At 40.1% G+C, this 18,669-nt stretch overlaps 1 protein-coding gene across 2 annotated transcripts in view; it reads left to right on the forward strand.

Annotated features, from left to right (window-relative positions):
• Window positions 1-4,035: 4,035 nt before the first annotated feature.
• The window catches only part of LOC146316894 (A-type voltage-gated potassium channel KCND2-like), a 53,449-nt gene continuing 38,815 nt past the window's right edge, over window positions 4,036-18,669 (forward strand). The window contains exons 1-2 of one of the 2 annotated variants that reach the window (XM_084734386.1): window positions 4,036-4,436; window positions 4,666-5,850. In XM_084734386.1, the coding sequence (XP_084590512.1) occupies window positions 4,739-5,850 (1,112 nt within the window). In that variant the 5' untranslated portion in view covers window positions 4,036-4,436; window positions 4,666-4,738. The remainder of the gene's footprint in view (window positions 4,437-4,665; window positions 5,851-18,669) is intronic. The other variant, XM_084734387.1, reaches the window with a different exon arrangement.

Here is an 18,669-nt window from a genome sequence, read left to right on the forward strand (position 1 = left end):
GTATGACGAGTCCTAAATATTAAAAAAAATATATAAATGCAGCACTTTTGTTTTTGCTTCCATTTTAAATGCAGTGAAGTAAAATATCTAAGACTTCTTCTGTGCACAAATTCAGGTTTATTTATCTCAAAGTTTGTTCGCTGATCTGTTGAAGTCCATGTTAGTGAGCGTTTTTCCATCCACCTGACAGGTGTGGCATGTAGAGATGCTGACAAAACAGCAGGATTATTGCACAGTTGTGTCTTGGACTGGTGACAATAAAAGGTCATTCTAAAATGTGCAGTATTATCTTGAAAAATGAAAATTATTAGGCACTAGACTGAGGCTATTTCACACAGGGCTACAGATGATAAATTTTGTTCCTAGGAGGACAAAGTCGTGACCCACCCTACTTTGCATCCGACTTGCTGGTACTCACTGTCGTGACTGGTTGGGTTGGTTAGATTTAGACATGGAGAGTGACTGGTTATGGTTAGGGTTAAAATATTAGGGAAAGCTAATCAGAGGCAGAGTAGCGCGGGTCATGACTTTGCCCTCCTGGGAAAAAAAATATCATCTGTAGCCAGAGGAGCCTTTTATTGTCACCAGTTCATGGCACACCTGTACAACAATCTTGCTGTTTAATCAGCTTCTCTATGTGCCATTTGTGACTAAATTTGAGATATAAACCTTTTGTGTGCACAGAAGAAGTCTTAGATTTTTGTACTTTATGAAAAACGGGAGCAAAAGCAAAACTGTTGCATTTATATTTTTATATAAATCTGTCAGTATACTGTGATGTTTTTGAAAAGACACAACAAAGGATATTTCTGTGATTTCACTGGTTGATAGATCTTATAATGATTTGGAAAATTTACAAACCAAAGGCAAATGAATATATGAGGCATTGAAGATGAAAAACCCTGTATATTTTCCCTTTATCACACACCAATACTCTTTTTACAACGCAAATGTTCTCTTAGAAATATCTAAATATCAGAACATTTTTGACAAATTGCTTTGCTTTGCTTAAATTACAGGATAAATGCTAAATAACCACTTTGACTGCCTTTTAAATTAAAACACAGTGGCTATCTGTACTCTGACAAGCTTGCAGCTACTCTGGCATCCAGCTCAGCTGGGACGGCTGTGTTTGGTGCCATTTGGCAACCGCTGGAATATTTAAATGCCCTGATGAATACATAGCCCCTGGGCCTGACTGCTCAAACTGAACACTGAGTGTGCTCTGACATGCTCAGCATACACTAATGGGACTTCTGACAGTCCTGTGCATTCATCCTACAAAAACTCAGCATTGTGCCAGGGGGGACCAGAGGCTGAGAGTGAATGGAGTGCACTGGCTGAAGATCTGGGAAATAAAAGGCCACAGGTCTGACTGGTGTGACATCAAATGTCCATCAACAGCCTGTCAAACTGTCCTTGAGCAAGACAGTGGGACACTTTCTACTCACTTGTTGCAAATTAGAGTACAGTCCTTTGGATAAGAGCAGCAGCTGCAGTAGATTTTCTAAAGAGAATGAATCCACACCTCATTTCGGCTGAGTTAATGGTCAAGGAGACCCTGCATTTTCTAGAAGCTCAGCAGCTGTGTGTACTTATGTATGACTGTGAACCCCTGTGTGCTGAGCTGAAGGTGGAAAAGATCTACAGCCAACTGTCTAGAAGTATGGAGTGTTTTTAGCCTTCTTTTCGACATGGGACCAATGGATGCCTCATGTCATCTAGTTTCATATGATACCACACAAATGCATGATTGACTCCAGGCTTACACCTGGCACAGGTAATCATGATATCATAGATACTACATATTTGTTTTTAAGGGGCAACCTATACTCAGTTTAGATGTGGTAACACCCATAGGAGCAGTGTGGACTGTAGAAATTTGGCAAAAAAATTGGGTGTTGGGTACCAACCTGTTATTCAGCTGAAATGCTGAGTATCAAAAAATGCTTTGCCATTCGATACCAAATTTCAATACCTATGGAGTAAATCTCATCAGCGTCAGTGAGTCATTAAGCATGCAGCATGCTTGTACCAAGATATAATAATGCTGGTGATTGGCTTTCTAACAATACACGTCGTGGAGGCTTGTGGGAAATACACAACATTAACATGAGGCCCAGAGATGGGGATCATTGTTTTGTTTTTGTTTTTTTCAACACCAGGTCTATGAAGAAATTCTTCCTTTAAAGTGAGTAAATGTACCACAATGTGTTTTGTAATTTTTTTTTTGTTAAAATGGATTTGGTATCGAAAAAAGTTCATTCAGGAACTAGCATTGTAAAAACGATACTCAGCCCTTGTTAGAGTAGTAGTACCGCAAATACAAATGACATCAGCCTATCCTCTGTGTGAGTGTTTTACTGGAAAGATTGACCCCGAAAAACTTAAAAAAAAGACAACAAGAAAATGTATGATAGTTGTAGACTGACCTTTGAATATTACACAACACCATTTTACCCAGACCACATCACTCTAAAATGTCAAAACTTTGCTTCACACCCTGAAAAAACATGTTCCACTAAATCCATTAAGTTCTACTTTTAATATAGGCCTGCCTCCAAAAATCCCCTCAATAAAATGGACATCAGCCACCACACCACCACAGGTTTTGTCACCGGTGCCCCTTTCAGCACTCATCACTGTAACCTGTACTTTCTTGTCAAGTGGCCCATCTCTCCATACCTGTATTGCTTCATTTAGAAAACTATCAGTGGCAAAACTCCCCCATATCTCCACTCACTACTCATTATCTCCAACATTAACCATGATTTATGCTCTGGCAATTTCATTAACGTGGTCATCCTGAAAGTCTGGGCTTGTTTCTCATTCCAGTTTCTTGCTTCTATTGACTTAAACCAGTTGCAAAAGGAAGCTAAAACTCTGCACCTTCTTTCCATTACCCACCTTTAAAAACGCATTTCAAACAATGGTCTGTGATCACTGCAGCTGCTTCTGAATTACTGATGTTGTATATACTGTATACACTGTGATGTTTTAATTTTGTATGAGATGTTTTCTTGTTTTCTATCTATGTTTTATTGCCTCGTATCGACCTGCCTCCTGTTGCTGCCTCTTGGCCAGGTCGCCATTGTAAATAAGAATTGTTGGTCAGCTGAATTATCAGGTTAAATAAAAGTAAAATAGTGTAAATATATAAATATAGGATGCAGGAGGAATATCGTCTGGTTCGGGTCCTTTTTTAAGTTCGACTGAGTGGACGAACAATAAAACAAGTCGAGAAAGACGTGCGCAGAGACGTGGAAAGCTCGGTTGCTGTCCGTGGTGCTGAAAAGCAAAAACTGGTTCAAACGGCACCAAAAATCTGCTCAAGGCGGAGTGTGAACGTGCTCTTTGTGTGTTAATAACGTGGCTCTGAAGCCTGTTGTGGTCCACGCTGCAGCACATGCTTCACAGCGTGGACCCAGCTGCCTCGCATCCCCCTCGGAGATGCCAGTGTTGTGTTATGGAGCACAAGAGACATTTCATTGATTATGCTTATTTTGGAAAATGTCAGTAGAACAGTGTAGCCCAATGATGTTGACCTTTTAGGCTGTGTAACTCCGTTGGAACAGCATCACAGCACGATGCAATCCAAGAAACAATATTGATCACGATTTGTTGCAGATGTGAAATCCAAAATAAATAAATATAGATATATTGCAATCGATCATAGCATCCTATAAGAGTTATAATACGCAAAACAAACGCTGAGTGGTGTCAGAATGATTATCTTTATGACCTGCATTAGGGATTTTTTAATGGAAAAAAGGAAGAAAACTGGAATTTAATACGGCTACACAGAAAATAAACCACCTTATTCAAGATATTTCATTATATGCATTGAATATACCGTATTGCCCACTCGGGGTAAGTTGAATTGTGAGGCTGCACACACAAACATATGCGTTAACTTGAGGTTTTCGGAGATGCCGCCTACTTAGAGCACCATTACGCATTGATTAGTCCCCCCGGAGTGAAGCAGCAGAGGAATTTCTGGGTGCAGATAGGACCACTCCTCTTCTCTTCTCTCCTCTCCTCTCCTCTCTCTGCATATGATTTTCTCTCCTCTCTCCAACAGTCGGGGCTCGGCGGTGTGAGGAGGGGGGGAGGGTGGTCTTGCAGTCGACGAGGAGAGGAACAGAGCAGGAGTTTATTGAGGAGTAGCTGCAACGGGAGGAAAAACGCATGCAACTGAGAGCACGGTCGGTAACGGGAGGGAGGAAAGAAAAGATCGCGCTCGGACGATCTACCGCTCCGTGCTGAGAAACTGCCGCCTGAATTGTTTAACTTGTTGATGCGACGTTATTCTACTGTTTTTCCTCTATCGTCTGGCTGCGGTGACAGATAGATGGGAGGCGGAATCGCAAGTGTTCTCCTGCGAGGATTTTATTAAACTCGCCGTGGATGCAGTTTAAAGAGCAGCCTTACCTAAGGTGGGTGGTTTTCACTTAGATTCTCATTGAAAGAAAAAACCCCTGCTTATTGATGGGTGACGAAATCCAATTCATATTCTGCCGCAAAGAAGTAGGCTTCCATAACTGAACAGTTACACTGAGGAGAAGGCTTGAGAGTGAGACTCAACAGTGCAATGCGCAGTATCAGTACAACTAAATGGCTTTGTGTGTTTTCTTTAACCATCTCTGTCTGCTCTCCTTCCTGCAGATGCAATTCATCCCCGAGCCGTAGCACTGTGATAACCGGAGCAGCAGGGTTGTATTAAACACTACAGGTCAGCATGGCAGCAGGTGTAGCGGCATGGCTCCCTTTCGCCCGAGCGGCGGCCATAGGATGGATGCCCGTGGCGAGCACCCCGATGCCCATCCCTCCCCAAGACAAGAAGAAAGGCCAGGACGGACTCATCATCCTCAACGTGAGCGGGACCAAGTTTCAGACGTGGCGGACCACTTTGGAGAGGTACCCGGACACTTTGCTGGGCAGCACGGAGAGGGACTTCTTCTTCCACGAGGAGACAAACGAGTACTTTTTCGACCGTGACCCTGACATCTTTAGACATATCCTCAATTTCTACCGCACGGGGAAGCTACACTACCCGCGCCAAGAGTGCATATCTGCGTACGACGAGGAGCTGGCGTTCTTTGGGATCATCCCGGAGATCATCGGGGACTGCTGTTATGAGGAGTACAAGGACCGGAGGCGCGAAAACGCGGAGAGGCTCCAAGACGACGAGGAGATGGACATGAACAATGACGTCACGCCGGTGAACATGACTTACCGGGAGTTCCTGTGGCGCGCTTTTGAAAACCCTCACACCAGCACCTTAGCGCTGGTCTTCTACTATGTCACAGGCTTCTTCATCGCCATATCAGTGATGGCCAACGTGGTGGAGACGGTTCCGTGCGGGACTCTGCCCAACAGGTCTAAGGAGATCTCCTGTGGGGACCGGTACGCGCTGGCTTTCTTTTGTTTGGACACTGCGTGCGTCATGATCTTCACCGTCGAGTATCTGCTTCGGTTGATCGCAGCTCCCAGCCGCTACAAGTTCATGAAAAGTGTGATGAGCGTCATCGACGTGGTGGCCATCATGCCTTACTACATCGGCCTAGTCATGACCGACAATGACCAGGTGAGCGGTGCTTTCGTCACGCTCAGAGTCTTCCGGGTCTTTCGGATTTTCAAGTTCTCCCGGCACTCCGCGGGGCTGCGCATCCTGGGCTACACCTTGAAGAGCTGCGCCTCCGAACTGGGCTTCCTACTCTTCTCCCTCACCATGGCCATCATTATCTTTGCCACGGTCATGTTTTATGCAGAAAAAGGCTCCACAGCCAGCAAGTTCACCAGTATCCCCGCAGCGTTTTGGTACACCATTGTCACCATGACAACACTCGGGTAGGTGGCTGCATTTAAGTCCATAAAACCATTAAAGCTTACACCATAAATCACCGCCTCAACTGGCTTATCGCCTTTGAGAAAAAAAAAAGCCTTATTATAGCAAAACATATACATAACACAAACATAACAAGTCAAACCAAGTCAACTGCTTAAAGGCATGATATGCAAAATTTTCCCTTTAAAAAAAAGGCAGTGTATAGACTCACATAAACACAATCCATTTCAATCATCACTTATGACCCACTGGAAGTGTGAGGAGGTGGCTATATCTGCAGGGAGTCTGTCCTCTGCCAGTATTTTCTTCTTTTCTCATTATTTTGTTGTGTCCAGGACATTTTACCAATGCAAAACGTCAGCATTTGACGTCCTGGGAATGAGACTCAACAAACAACTACTGCATCCTTCTGGTGCACTAATGAGCAGCTCGAACAAATCTTACTGTTTGTACCTTTAAAGCTTTCTCATCTCACCATAAATCACTGCCTCAACTGGCTTATCGCCTTAAAGAAAAAGCCATATTTTAGCAAATCACGTACAAAACAAATCCTCACTTGCTTAAAGGCTTAATGTGCAACATTTTCCCTAAACAAAAAAACCCAATGTATAGACTCATATAAACAAAATCCCTTTCATTCATCACTTATGACCCACTAGAAGTGTGAGGAGGAGGCTGTATCTGCAGAGATCCTGCCTCCTGCCTGTATTTCATTATTTTCTCATAATTTTGCTTTGATCTGGATGCTTTACAAACCCAAAACGTCACCATTTGATGTCTAATCAAATATCTTTCTGGTGCATTTGCAAACAGCTCAGAGAAATCCTACTGATTTTACCTTTAAAGCTTTCTCAGCTCACCATAAATCACCGCTTCAACTGCCTTATTGCCTTTATGAAGCGGCCACAGTTTTTAGCAAAACACAACACAAACAAATCAGCAGGTTAATTTCAATAATCCCATGGTGTTTTTTTTATATTTCTAACTCTCAAAGACTAGTTAAAGCTAGAATCAGTAAGATTTATCCAAGCTATTCATAAACGCACCAGAAAGATAGATAGCTGAGCATTGAGTCTCACTCCCAGGACATCAAATGCTGACGTTTTAGGTTGATAAATCATCCCAAGCAGAGTAAAATAATGAGAAAATAAGGAAATACAGGCAGAGGGCAGGATCTCTGCAGATACAGCCACCACTACACGCCTCTACTGGATCACAAGTGATGATTGAAAGGTATTATGTTCATATGAATCTTTATACTATTATTTTAAGAAATAATTTGCATACTATGCCTTTAATTACAATAATACCATGTATTAATCATCTATTCTTTTATTTCTAATTCTAGAGGAGTAGTTATTTGTCCAAGATATTCTTAAACACACCAGAAAGATAGTTGAATGTTGAGTCTCATTCCCAGGACGTCAAATACTGACGTTTTTTGGTTGGTGAAACATCCTGAGCACAACAAAATAATGAGAAAAATAAGGAAACACGAGCAGAAGGCAGGGTCTCTGCAGATGCACCATCACACAATTATATATCTAATTCTCAAGGAGTCTTAAATTAGCTTGAAGAGCGACACAGAGCCTAATTAGCACAAATGTTCGGCCACTGTTTGGACTAATTGTCATGTGGCCACAGGTGTGCATTTATTGGGCTTATTAACAGCCTCGAGCACTGCTCAGCCAATAAGAGGACTGGAACAAACTGCTTTATAGAGGCGTCTGTGCAGCAGTCCCTGCCTCTCAATGAGCCTGCACCTCACAAATAGCTCTTATCCGAAGGTTAGGCCTCGTCCCTGTCTATTTAGGGTGTTTATTGGATGGAAAAGGTTACCAGTGGACACAAGCATTGTGGCAAATAAACAGACAGTGGATGGGGCTTTTTTATTCCATCTTACAGGAGAGCTGAAAGTGGAAAAAAGGCTCCTAACTGGTCAAGATACTGCTTACCACATTTACAGACCAAACTGAAACACAAGTGATTAAATTAAAGGCAATGTAGGGGAGACCAGGGTAAAATGTAACGTGTTGCATTCATAACTCACAGAGTATTTGAAATACACCAGTAATCTTTTGTGTGTTAATTAATAAAACAACTGACTAATAAAGACAGGCCTATGAAATTAAATTTAATGCAAAAAGTCAGTGTTATCAAATAAAAGTGTAATCAGATTACTGATGTAGTATAAGATGATTTGCAAATGGTTCAGATTCTTTTAGATGTTAGACATTGCATGCATTTAAATCAAAGGTCTGTTTCTATTTTGCAGAAGACTAAGCAGTATTATTTGAACTGAGTTTAAAGTAATTTTACATTTGAGTGACATATGTTTCTTTTTGAAAGGAAAAGTGTGAACAGAGAAAAACAATGTCCTTTCATTGGGTCATATGACTCATGGGTAATTGTGTCCCTGATCTTGCAGTGAAGATAAAGTCTCATATGCAGTCTAGCAACACCTATATTAGCATAGTTTGTTTATGTTAAATTTTGACCAATAACCTAAAGATAAAATTGCCGTAAGTTTAAGTTTGTAGTCACCTAAACTTTGGACTGCAGAAGAAAAATACTGTAGATCCCAAAAATGTACTTTCATACCTCAAACTCAGAGAGAATCCTACTGAGCATGTGCAGAGTAATGTCATCACTCTAAATTCTCTCTTATTGGAGTAACTGAGTGTGTTACAACTGCCCACCGTTACAGTTGCTCCTGGTCTCCCCTAGTTTACAACACGTATAGAGTACACACACTCACTCACTCACTAACACACACACACACAGATTTGCACTCCCTCTGTCTCTCATTCATCCTCTCTCAGCTCCTCTCTTCTTCTCCTTTAACGAGCTACAGTAAATATTTGAATGCTAATTTCATGCTTGTGAACGTCAGCTGTACTATGTGCTGATGTAGCATAAAATAATTAAAAGGAGCTTAAGACGATTACATCAAATTAATTTGTATTGATGAGCGCACTCAGCCGCTCAGCTGCTTATTATTATTATTGTTATTATTATTATTATTAGCACTATTTGCTCCAGCTCAGCATTCAGGGGGCGGTGCGAGGCTTTCCAAGGTGCTGAAAAGTTGTGTCAGTGAGCCGATCGGCTGCCATTTGGCTTTTATCTCCTCACATGAAGAAAGTGAATGCAGCGTTTGGGTTGCCCGCAGCGCGATTACAAGTTCTACAGTTGGAAATAATAATTAGACCGTTTCTAATGTGCGTGTGTAAAAATATCCCGCTTGCTTCTTTATTCACTGCTGCACGTATGAGGCTGAACAGCCACTCAGCCGGTGTTAGTGCTCACGCCCTCCTCTTCACTGCTGCTGACACAGAAATGAGGTCCTGTTGAAATAATGTTGTCTTTTAATTTCAAAGTCATAACATCACAGTTCAAACATTGCAGAACAAATTGCCTCTGGCTTTGTGTACTTGTGTGCATCTGCAGGTGTGTGTGTGTGTGTGTGCGTGTGATTGAGATGTGGAATAATTGTGTGAATATAAAGTTTAGATGCACACTTTTTTGTGTTTTCTTTGGGCTAACTGATACAGGAATGTTATTGGTTCATACAAACAAACTGAACTGTTTGTTGGACTTTTCATGTGTTTGATTTCGATCCATCTTGTTTTTGTCTTCCCTGGTATCTGCATTGATGCAGCTACTCTGCAACTTTGGCTCTGCAGGCAACTTATGTTATTATTAGTACCAGTGCTGAGCAATATATTGATATTATATCAATACTGTGATATTTTACTAGATATTTTATTAGATTTTGGATATCGTTATATTGTGATATTGTGTAAGTGTTGTCTTTTCCTGGTTTTAAAGGCTGTTCTACCTATTCTATTATTTGTCTTTACACTTTTTAGTCATAATAACAACATTACTGATGATTATTTATCAAAAATCTTAATATTTTTTGAAAGTACCAATAGTCTTTGCTACAATATTGTTGTAATATCAACATCGAGGTATTTGGTCAAAATTCTGTGATATTTGAATGATGAATTATGACTGTATAAATTAGTAAATAAATAAATAAAATAAGTAACATGAGTTTATCCAAATGTAATTAGCAGTATGAATGTATCCAAATGTAAGTAGCAAAGTAAATCTATACAAATGTAAGTGGTAACATGAATGTTTCTAAATGTAAGTAGCGCCATGAATATATCCAAATTTAAGTAGCAACATTAATGTTCCCAAATGTAAGTAGCGACACATATGTATCGAAATGTGTAAGTAATGACATAAATATTTCCAAATGCAAGTAGTGACATTGTTTATAAATGTAAGTAGCAACATAAATGTATGAAAATGTAAGGAGCGACATAAATGTTTCCGAATGTAAGTAGCAAAATTAATGTTTCTAAATGCAAGTAGCAACATAAATATATCGAAATGTAAGTAGTGACATAAATGTTTCCAAATGCAAGTAGCAAAATTAATGTTTCCAAATGCAAGTAACAACTTAAATGTTTCCAAATGTAAGTAGCAACATAAATATATCGAAATGTAAGTAGCGACACATATGTATTGAAATGTAAGTAGTGACATAAATGTTTCCAAATGTAAGTAGCAACATGAATATAGTAGAGTAAAAGTAAAGATGTTTCTCTTGAAATCTGCTGGAGTTAGAATAACAGTATGCTGCATTAAAACAACTCTGACAAGTACAATTTCTCAAAAGTTACTTGAGTACATGTAACAGAGTAAATGTAACTTTACTGCCCACCTCTGTATTTGATTTTGTCCATATTGCCTAGCTCTAATGGGTTAGACAATATGGATGGTTTAATATATGACAGTACATCATATTCTACAAGATCAATACTATTTAAGAATTTACAGTTTCCTATTTTAGAGAAAATGTGTAAATCAAGATATATCTTGTGTATCGTGGAATAGTCTAAAACTCTGGAGTGTAAATCACAGTACAATATTCGCTGACATCACAAAGTCTGCCACAGTACGATTTGGTTTAGATTCAATTCAGGGGTCTATGATTGATATCAGACGATATCATATGTCCATTTAACACATTCAGTTACATTTATGTCAGCTCACAAAAAGCAACTAAATTATAATTTGACAATTTTGTGACTGAACTCCTCCAGGAATTACTGACACAAATGGGAGTTTCAAAGTACAGGCCTATCTTAAAGTTGACAGTTTGCACCATTCATATTAGGCTGCCGAACATTTCGTTTCATTCATCCAGAGCAAAGTATCGTTGCACCCCTACTAAAAATGTCAAGATGTTATGTGTAAGTAATATTGCCAGCCCTAATTATTACATTATAATTGTAATTATTATTACTTGTTGTCAGTACCTCTCTATTTGCCCTCATGATTCAGATGACACTGAGTTAGTAGATTTCCTGTCTCCTTAATGGCATACAGAGCTTCCCCCCTGCACTCACTCAATACCAGTCGAACCACCAGTCACCCTCGAAATGACCAATGAGCGCATAATTAGTGATATGCACGATCCAGTGATTGAAGCTGCCACCTCAAATGTAATGCTGCATTGGCCGTGCTTTTCCATTCAGATTCAAAGCACAGATGAAAAGATGAGTTGTGTAAGAGGGTACATTATTTATCTTTGGGGAGCAACAAAGATATTGCTGCATTCAGCTCGGAATCCCCTTTGTGTTGCTTAAGATGGATTTGAAAAAGATGTTCTGCCGTGCGAGAACAAAACTGAAATGTCCTTGATAATGGGGACGTTTCTGTCACTCCATTGTGAGCCGTGACAGCCCGGCTGACAGATTTGCAACCTGAACTGAAGCCTTGCAGTGGTGCAGAATGCTGCAGAGTGGACCACCGGTGGAGAGGCTGAATACCCATCAACTGAAAGACAAAGTCGGCTCCTTCTCATGATCCATCATTGTCCTGAGTTGTGCTTTTAAAATAACACATCTCTCATAGAATCGTACAGTAGAGCTGAATGCAGGTTGTCATCGTCTGCTGAATACACTGAAGTGAGGAAAATATCTGTTGTTGTGCAGTAACCTTCAAATGCTTATCTGATCAGGGGAAATGAGGTATTCTGACGGTTTGTTTCAGGTCTCAGTGTGCAGAAAAATCGATCCACGCCTAACAAATAGTTATTTAAGTCAGATATGAAAGGGGTAGTCTTTTCATTCGGTTGCAAATAAGCTCTAGCAGGGGCGCTACTGGCTGGAACCTCCATTTGAAGCGTTTGATTTGATCCTGATAGTCAATGATGCTTTATGCCTGCATGGTATCATGATGCCTTTCCACTACATATATTTTCAATTTCCCCGACTCGCACCCTGTGGAAGTAAAGACAGTGGCATGCGTGCTCTCCCCTGCTGATGGCCCATTGATTGTGCTTAAGCAGACGTGCAGACATTGGGAGAGCAGGGGCTCCTGTTCAGAGGCACTTGGCAGGCAGCCTGAATGAAAGGGAAGGGTGCCTGGAGACCAGCGGAGAATCAATAGCACTGTGCAGCTGCGTGTCACACCTCTGTGTGTCTACTGCTCTGTGCCACCAAACACAGGACAAGACCCACTTATCCCTCCTTATTTATTGAGCCTAATCTCTGTGGCTGCTTTCGGATTCCCGACAAAGAGGGATCTGCCTTTGTCAGAACGCTCCTGCCAAGATCTTCAAGAATCGGGTGACTGGGTGTAAAATATGAGATTTTTATCTCTGGGATTGTATTTCGCAGTATCTTTCAGAACTGCACTGTGGAGTGAGAGTATAATTGTGCGACTTGATTTAATATTGTTCGTTTACGGCAGCGATAGATTCCAATACAAAGATAGGGCTGCACTTTATTAGCCTGGAATCAGATGTTGCGGTGTTTTCCTGCTCTTGTTTTCTCGAGATGATCCACACAGTCAGGGTGAATTAGCTGCAGAGGGAGTTTTTGGTGCTTCAGATCTTTTAAGTGATTTAAGGTGTAATGGAGTGCACTGCTGAGAGCAGCTGTGAAAATGGTGGAAGTCAAGCGCAACCCACAAGGGAAGAGGAGTGTAGAGGACAGGGTTTAGTCTGGCAGAGGCACACACACGTTCCTCTGGACACAAACAGACATTACCTTTGATAGACAGAACAGGCCTCAGCTTCAGACACAAACATTTTGTCAAACACACACACTTTTCTCCCAATGCTCACATCAATATCCGTCTTTCAGCCACTACCTCTTGGTGAAGCTATAAGGTAGGGCTGCACAGTTAATCTAAATATTATAGAATATCACAATACGATCAAGTGCAATATTCACATTGCAGGAGCTCCAATTTTTGGATAAAGGTGGCAAAAGTATGCACATTATTTACTCAAGCAGAAGTAGAAATACTTGTGTTAAAAAGACTGGTAAAAGTAGAAGAACTGATTCAACTTCTTTACTTAAGTAAAGGTGATTTACGTTGTTTTCTTTTTTTTTTTTTTTACATCTGTTGTGTGTGCACTGATGGACACTGATGCAACATAAAAACCAAGAGAACAAGGCAGTGGAAGACCAGCAACTTCCTTGTTCTGTGCTGTAAAATTACTAACTTAACTTTGGTTAGTTTGGAAAGAGTGATATTTGGCTTCTATAACTGCAGTTTCACATCAGAAGTGAAAATATCCTAAATCTGACATTCATTTAAATTGATATTGACTGTTTTAGGTGACTAAAATACATTTTGTTATTGACCCTGTCCACAGCGATGCATTGCTTAGCTTCCATGCTTTTACTCCTCCTCCCCTCCAAAATAGGGGCGTGCAGGTATCTCATACAACCACACATCAAATAATTAGAACTATCCCTTTAAAATGTAGGGAGTAGTGAGTCAAAGTTGTCAGAAAAATAAAAACCCAAGTGAAGCGCAGATAACCTACCTGAAAACTTGACTTAAGTACAGTCACAAAGTATTCGTAGCTTGTTATTTTCCAGTGTGTGACAAAACAGCATTTTAATGAAGTACTGTGGTGCTGCAGAGATGCCCTGGCCCACAAATCTTGCTCTCCAGACATAAGAAAACATGATTTAAATTTTTTTTCAGTGAGAATGAAAATTGTGCTGCCAAAATATTCATTCCCACTACTAGTGAATCATATCATAATATCTGTAAAAATAATCACAATATGATTTTATTACCACGTCACGCAGCCCTACTAGGAGGAGCGCTCCTTCTAATTACTGATTTGTTGCAACGTTTATTGTGTGCATTGTCCTACGGTGCAGCGAACACGGCTGCTCATTGTAGTTACCCAACAAATGCAGAATTTATCACCATGTCGTTTGTCTGTGCCACCGCTCCACCCACCAAATACGACTGGAAAGGCCTGACAAGTGAGCCCTATAAACCTCTCAGGATAGGATTTATAAGACAGAGGAGGCAAGGTTAACAGACACGAGGGTCACTGTAGGGCCCATAAAGCACCAGAAGTATAACCATTATCATGCTTGCCAGTTTTGACACCTCAACCCCAGGGCAATCAAAGCCTACAATGCAAAGCATTAGTTTCATGGTTGGATGTGGTGCAGAGCAAAAGCTTTTTGAAGTCCAAACCCTTCACTGCATGTCAAATGTAATTGAAATATACAGGAACAATCTGGAGGGCCTTTTACTGTATCTGTACCCAAGAGATAACAAATGCATTCTTGATGATATAGTACTCATGTGGTTGGATAAGTTGCCATGCCCCTGGCAGCCGATGCAGAGGATTTTCACTCTTTTTTTTTTTTTTTTCTTCGACTGAGCAGCGAGAACATTTGGTGTGTTTGATTATGTACCGCAATGGGTGTAATTTTTGTGTTCAGTAGAATACATTACACCACTTGGCATTGTGTATGTTATGCACATTATGAAAATCAGCAATCCATTATGAGCGATGTGATGTATTACTGTGTAGAGCAGAAGTGGCTGATGTGAGATGTGTAGGCTGCCATTAGCCTGTAGGCTCGCAGCGGCCCTCCAGGTGCTTTATTGGGGAGGAGAGGTGATGCTAATATGAGGCTGGTATAATAGTCCTGAAGTGACAGGTGACTTAATGAGGGGAACCTGGCGCTGAGATGTGTTCTGTGCTGAGCTCCTTTCTGCCCATGCAAATGACTGCGAAATGGAGGAGTGAGAGTGAGGGACGGGAAACAGGCAGCCTTCTTCACTGGAGATTAAGATCATTGTGAAAGACAGAATCTGTGGAAAAAAAAAAAGCACAGACGCCTTTTTTCTGCTAAACTGAAAATACGCAAGCCCTTGCATTTTTTTCTTCAGTTCTCTTTGTTTTCATCTCACTGAAACAGTTTCACACTGGCAGCCAGAGATTTAAAAGGGTGTTGTGGAGGTGTGAGTCGAATGATTTGATGATTTTATAGACATTCATATTACAGACTTATTACATCGTTATTAACAGGAAGAAACTTCAAAGACTTTCATTTGCACCTTATATTACATTTTACTGATAGTGTATATATTTTTATTGAGGCAGTGTACATATCCTAACATGACAGATACAAGCACCCAGGTGTCTGTAGCCAAAAATGCTATTTGCACCTGAGTGTAAATAGTCAGTGTGGTGTAACCAAACTGCAACTGAAAACTAAAAATAATAATAAAAACTGTAACTGAAGTACCTCTGATATATAGCTTTACGCTACTGCCAAAAAATTGTAAATAGCCACATTAGCTATCAGGTGTATATAGCCTACCATGGCAGAAACAAGCACTCAGGTGTCTGTTGCCAACGATGCTATTTTCACCCGAGCGTAAAAAACAAATGTGGTGTAATACATGGCAGCGACAAACCATGATCTTTCCCAAACCTAACCAAGGGTATTGTTACCGAAACCAAACCAAGTAGTTTAAATAAATAAAATACCCCTTCACACTACTGTCAAATTGTCTGTAGCCAACAATGCTACAATGATTCAACCAAGCCAGTGTGGCTATTTACACCCTCATGACAGAGACAAATCCAAGATCATTCCCTAAACCTAACCAAGTGGTTTTCTTCCCTTAAACTACATTTTAATGATGAATATATTTTTACTGAGGCAGATGCTATTTGCACCCAGGTGACTGTAGCCAACAATACGTTTTGCACCTGGGGTGTAAATAGCCACATTGGCTAGTTATGGCAGTGACAAACCGTGATCTTCCCCTAAAGCTGACTAAGGAGTTTTGCTGCCTGAACCTAAATAAGCTGCAACTGAAACCTGAAAATAATAATAAAAAACTGTAAGAAGTACCTCAGAGAAAAAAAGCAACAGAGATGCCTTTTTTTTTTTTTTTTTTTTTTGTTGCTAAACTGAAAATACGCAAGCCCCAGCATTTCTTTCTTCAGTTCTCTTTGTTTTCATCTCACTGAAACAGTTTCACAGTGGCAGCTAGAGATTTAAAAGAGTGTCGTGGAGGTGTGTGTTGAAAGATTAACATTTTATAGGCTTTCATATATTACACATTTACTACATCATTATTGACAGGTAGAAACTTCAAAGATTTTCATTTGCACCTTAAAGTACACTTTAATGATGGTGTATATATGTTTTTATTGAATAATACAATGTCAAAAAGAGAATGTGTTTGTGGTCAGTCAACCCTGAACTGAAAAACAGATTGTGGCCAGCTGGTAGGTTGATGTGAGGATACTGTGTGTGTGAACTGACTCTAAAAGCAGGCATGCGTCACTGCGGATGGTCAGATTGATAAATAATCTATATGGCAAGGACAAAATGGCTGTCCCTCCATTTGATTCGATTTCTTTGACAACCCGTCTTCGAGGCAGCGCCAATAACGCTCATTCCACGCGGGGGGATTTCATTAATTCACTTTGAATGTGCTGCATTAAGCAGGGAAATAGACTAGCATGTTCTGCACTTGGGCCTGGGTAACGTAGTGTGAGGACATAAAATATGGCATCAGTGTTTTTTTACACTGCTCAGCATTTTCATCTTCTTTGTGTTGCAAGCAACGTCAAAGATTAATGGAATTTTCCAGAACAAGATTAAAGTTACTCTGAAGGAATGCAGCATCACTGCATTAGGAAATAAGGAGATATGTGAGAAAACACATCACCTCAATTTCATTGTTGTTAGAAAGCATTTGCTCTGCCCGGCTCCACTTCCATCCAATCTAACGGCCCAGAAAGCCTGACCCAGCTCCAGTGAATGAATGAAATGGGGAAATATTGCCCATTAACTGACTATGTCCTGTCTTGAGAGTTGATATGTTGTAAAAGATATCAGATGTAGTGTTCACCGTGAGATCTCTGGATCAAATGGTGTGCAAATGATAAACCCCAACCCCAGCAGCTATCTCTCCCTCTAGTGCTGCATGGCTTATTTACATACTCAGCATTTACATAGAGATGAAAATGGCTTGTCTGGTCATGGAGATTGGTATGCAGACACACATAATGCCTCCTCATCACTTTGTTGGAATGTAAACCAGAATTCAAAGTGGATTCTCTCAGAATTAAATCCGTGCAATAATCATGTCAGGATCAAAATAAATGTGTTATACAAAAAAACTGGACAAGATTTTTGATCGTCAGAATATATGCAGAGCTCCTAAACACTAATCGCTGTGATTGAAATGAATTATTATCATAATCATTATTCTGGCTCTGTTGACAACAGTGCATAATGTTGTAGTTGTTCGCGCTAGAGATTAGCAACACCACAAAATTTGGTTTCAATCCAATACAAAGTAGTACCAGGGCTAGAGTCAGCACTATTGATCCGAGACCTTTCATTATTAAAGGTGGTAATGTGCAGTGATATCATGTGGTCGTGATTTATGAGGTGAATATTATCATCATTAATAGGCTACTTTTGCATTTATGTTCTTCACCGCCAACATTACGCATGTAATGTGCACATTAAAAAACAAGGCAATTGAAGAATCCAGTCATTATTACGAGTGTTAAATCCATTTTTTTTATCCTGTTGATGCAATAACAGATCAATACCCAAAATAAGACTTAGTATTAGATGTGTTAGTAGTATCAAACCTTTAGGAATCAATCCAACTAGGGCTGCAACTAACAATTATTTTCATTACTGATAAATCTTTGATCAAATTCTCCATTAAGTGAGTAGTTGTTGGGCCCATGAAATGTCAAAGAACGATGAAAAATGTTGATCAGTGTTTCCCAAAGCCCAAGGTGACGTCCTCAAATATCTTGTTTGGTCCACATCTTAAAGATATTCAGTCTGCTGTCATAGAGAAGTTAAAAATTAGGACATTTTGTCTTAAAAAAGGAGTCAGAATGATTATATTATGAAAATAGTTGTCGATTAATGTAATAGTTGACATCTTGTTGCAGCTCTAAATCCAAGCATCCTCTACAATGTCTGGGATGTACCTGTGTTGATCCCACTATTTCATGTCAAAATGGCTGCTGTGAAAAAGGTCAGCATTTTTTTTCATTCGCTTGTGTTTCGCTTCCTGGAATATTGTCTTCACTGTGTTCAACCAAGAAACCCCATAAAACCACAAAAGGTTATTTTCACACTGTGGCTTTTGGTTGGATTAACGGACAAGATATAATGTGTTAATTACTGAGCTGTAGAGGTGCTGGTACACAGATTTTGTTACCTTTGATAAGAGCCAGGCACCTTGTTTCTCCCACTCTTTATGCTAAGCTAAGCTAACCAGCTGCCAGCTGTAGTTTTTATATTTACGAGTGTCTAAGGATACAGGGTGTACAGATCGTATGCTGTACAGCACATAAATTCCCTTAAGGGAAATAGTGATTTGTGATATCGGGCTATATAAATAAAACTGACTCGACTTGACTGTACAAACATGAGAGTGGTATCAATCTTCTCAGCTGAGACTGTCACAACAAAAAG

The sequence above is a fragment of the Lutjanus erythropterus genome, chromosome 13, assembly GCF_056507025.1.
Source record: "Lutjanus erythropterus isolate fLutEry1 chromosome 13, fLutEry1.hap2, whole genome shotgun sequence".
Taxonomy (NCBI): domain Eukaryota; kingdom Metazoa; phylum Chordata; class Actinopteri; order Lutjaniformes; family Lutjanidae; genus Lutjanus; species Lutjanus erythropterus.